Below are 2,839 nucleotides of genomic sequence, written 5' to 3' on the forward strand. Positions count from 1 at the left end.
AACTCAGGACCACGAGGGGTACACCCACACACTAAGACAATGGGGATGTTCTATTGGGATCTCACCAAGGCCAGCTGGCCTAGGTCTGAAAAAACATGGGATAAATCCGGAATAGCTGAACATAGCGGACAATGAGGAATACTGAGAATTCAAGAACAATTGCAGTGGGTTTTTGATCCTACTGCACGTACTGGCTTTGTGGGAGCCTAGGCAGTTTGAATGCTCACCTTACGAGACCTGGATAGAGGTGGGCAGTCCTTGGGCTTCCCACAGGTCAGGGAACCCTGATTGCTCTTCGAGCAGATGAGGGGGGGGGACTTGATCGGGGGAGGGGGAAGGAAATGGGAAGCGGTTGTGGGGACGAGGCAGAAATCCTTAATAAATAAATAAATTAAAAAAAAAAGAATGGATGAAGAAAGTATGGAATATAAACACACTAGAGTACTACGCTGCGGTAATAAACAATGACTTCTCGAATTTTGCATGCAAATGGGTGGAAATAGAAAACACTATCCTGAGTGAGGTGTCCCAGACCCAAAAATATGAATATGGGATGTACTCACTCATAATTGGTTTCTAGCCATAAATAAGGGTCACGGAGTCTACAATACGTGAACCTAAAGAAGCTAAGTAAGAAGGTGAATCCAAGGAAAAACATATAGTTATCCTCTTGGCTAAGGGAAGTAGACCAAATTGCCGGGGAGAAAATTGAGATCTTGGGGGTGGGGTGGGATGGGGGTAAGGGGAGATGGGGAGAGAAAAGGGAGAAGGGAAGGAGGGGGGACTTGGGGAAACAGGATGATTGGGATAAAGGAAGGGTGGATAGTGGAGCATGGAACCACAATTCTTAGTTAAGGGAGCCACTTTACCGTGGGCAAGAGACTTGACCCTAGAGGGGCTCCCAAGTGCCCAAGATGAGGTTCCCAGTTAGTTCCTTGGGCAGCTGAGGATAGGGAACCTGAAATGACCCTATCCTAGAGCAATACTGACGAATATCTTGCATATCATCATAGAACCTTCATCTGGTGATGAATAGAGATAGAGACAAAGACCCACACTGGAGCACTGGACTGAGCTCCCAAGGTCCCAATGAGGAGCAGAAGGAGGGAGAACATGAGCAAAGAAGTCGGGACCACGAGGGGTGCACCCACCCACTGAGACAGTGGAGCTGATCTACTGGGAGCTCACCAAGGCCAGCTGGACTGTGACCGAAAAAGCATGGGATAAAACCGGACTCTCTGAACATGGCCAACAATGAGGGCTGATGAGACGCCAAGGACAATGGCACGGGGTTTTGATCCTACGTAATGTGCTGGCTTTGTGGGAGCCTAGCCAGTTTGGATGTTCACCTTCCTAGATATGGACGGAGGGGGGAGGACCTAGAACTTACCACAGGGCACAGAACCCGGACTGCTCTGTGGACTGGAGAGGGAGGGGGAGAGGAGTGGGGAGAGGGGGAGAAGGGTGGGAGGAGGGGGAGAAGGGTGGGAGGAGGGGAGGGAAATGGGAGGCTGGGAAGAGGTGGAAACTTGTTTTTTGTTTATGTTTTTTTCTCCTTTTCTCAATAAAAAAAAAATTTTAAAAAAAGAATTAATTATGTTACTTTTTTTGAGTCTTTATTCTCCATTCCCTCGTAGATAATATTTTCATTGGCTGTATAAAATTTTGAAATCCTGAAATAACATATATTCTTTACATAGCACATCCATAGTGCACACCTGCATCACACTTCAGAAAGATTAGAGGGTAAAGATTCAAGAGAATATGTTGCAAGGCTCCTTTAAGACACATTTGCCATGCTCTAGGGAATTTTCTGCTGACATCAACTCCCAGTGGGTGAAACAGGAGCAGGTGCCCCTTTGAGCACCAGCACACACTTTTCTGGGCTGATTTACATATTGAGTCATTATACAACAGCCCATACTCCGTTAAGGGCAGCTGCAGGAGACTAAGAAGCATTCTCTTTTCAAGCACTCAGAGATGGAGTCAAAGGCTCTCCTCCTATGGATGCTGCTGCTCAGGGTTCAAGGTGAGAGGGTGCAGACCAGTGTTGGGGGCATCCACTGGGGCCATCATGGTTTTCCATGCCTCTGCTATCTTTATCATTAGATTTAAGCCATTTGTAATTGGGTTTATGTTCCCCGTTCTCTTTGACTTTCTGGTTTCTCAAAGTAATGCTTACAAGTATTCTTGAAAATTTTTAGTGAAAAATTCCTCTGCTGGGAAAGTTTCTAAACATGTATAAACATGGTCTGTGTGTTTGTAATTCCAGGTTCCACTGGGGACATTGTGCTGACCCAGTCTCCAGGTTTGCTCCCTGTGTCTCTGGGACAAAAGGCCACCATCTCCTGCAAGTCTAGTGAGAGTCTCGATTACTATGGAATAAATCTTATGCACTGGTATCAACAGAAACCAGGACAGCCTCCCAAACTCCTTATCTATGGTGCATCCAACCTAGAATCTGGGGTCCCAGCCAGGTATAGTGGCAGTGGGTCTGGAACAGATTTCACCCTCACCATCAATCCTGTGGAAGTAGATGATGCTGCAACCTATTACTGTCAGCAGGGTAAGGAGAATCCTCCCACAGTGCTCCAGGGCTAAACAAAAACCTCCTGGGGTTGCTGCTCACTGAGGCTCAGTCTCTCAGCTGTCTCTTACTCTCTGACACCTCAATACACAGCTCTAAACTTGTTTGAGAAAAGATCTTAAACAATGAAACAAACTTTTATGAACTGATTTACATGTTTGTCCCACCCTATATACTTTATAATTTAATGATTTCCCAACAAAATATAGACCTCTATGGTTGTTTCTTAATTAATAATTATTCACTTAAAAT

At 45.6% G+C, this 2,839-nt stretch overlaps 1 gene segment (V, D, J or C); it reads left to right on the plus strand.

The window, feature by feature from the left end:
- The first annotated feature begins 1,980 nt into the window (after positions 1 to 1,980).
- On the plus strand, positions 1,981 to 2,601 carry LOC121433648. The segment is given in 2 exon segments: positions 1,981 to 2,029; positions 2,273 to 2,601. Coding segments are annotated over 2 exon segments (378 nt in total).
- The last annotated feature ends 238 nt before the right edge of the window (positions 2,602 to 2,839 follow it).

This window comes from Microtus oregoni, unplaced genomic scaffold (assembly GCF_018167655.1).
Source record: "Microtus oregoni isolate MIOR12 unplaced genomic scaffold, Mior012 000002F_ref0000024, whole genome shotgun sequence".
Taxonomy (NCBI): Eukaryota; Metazoa; Chordata; class Mammalia; order Rodentia; family Cricetidae; genus Microtus; species Microtus oregoni.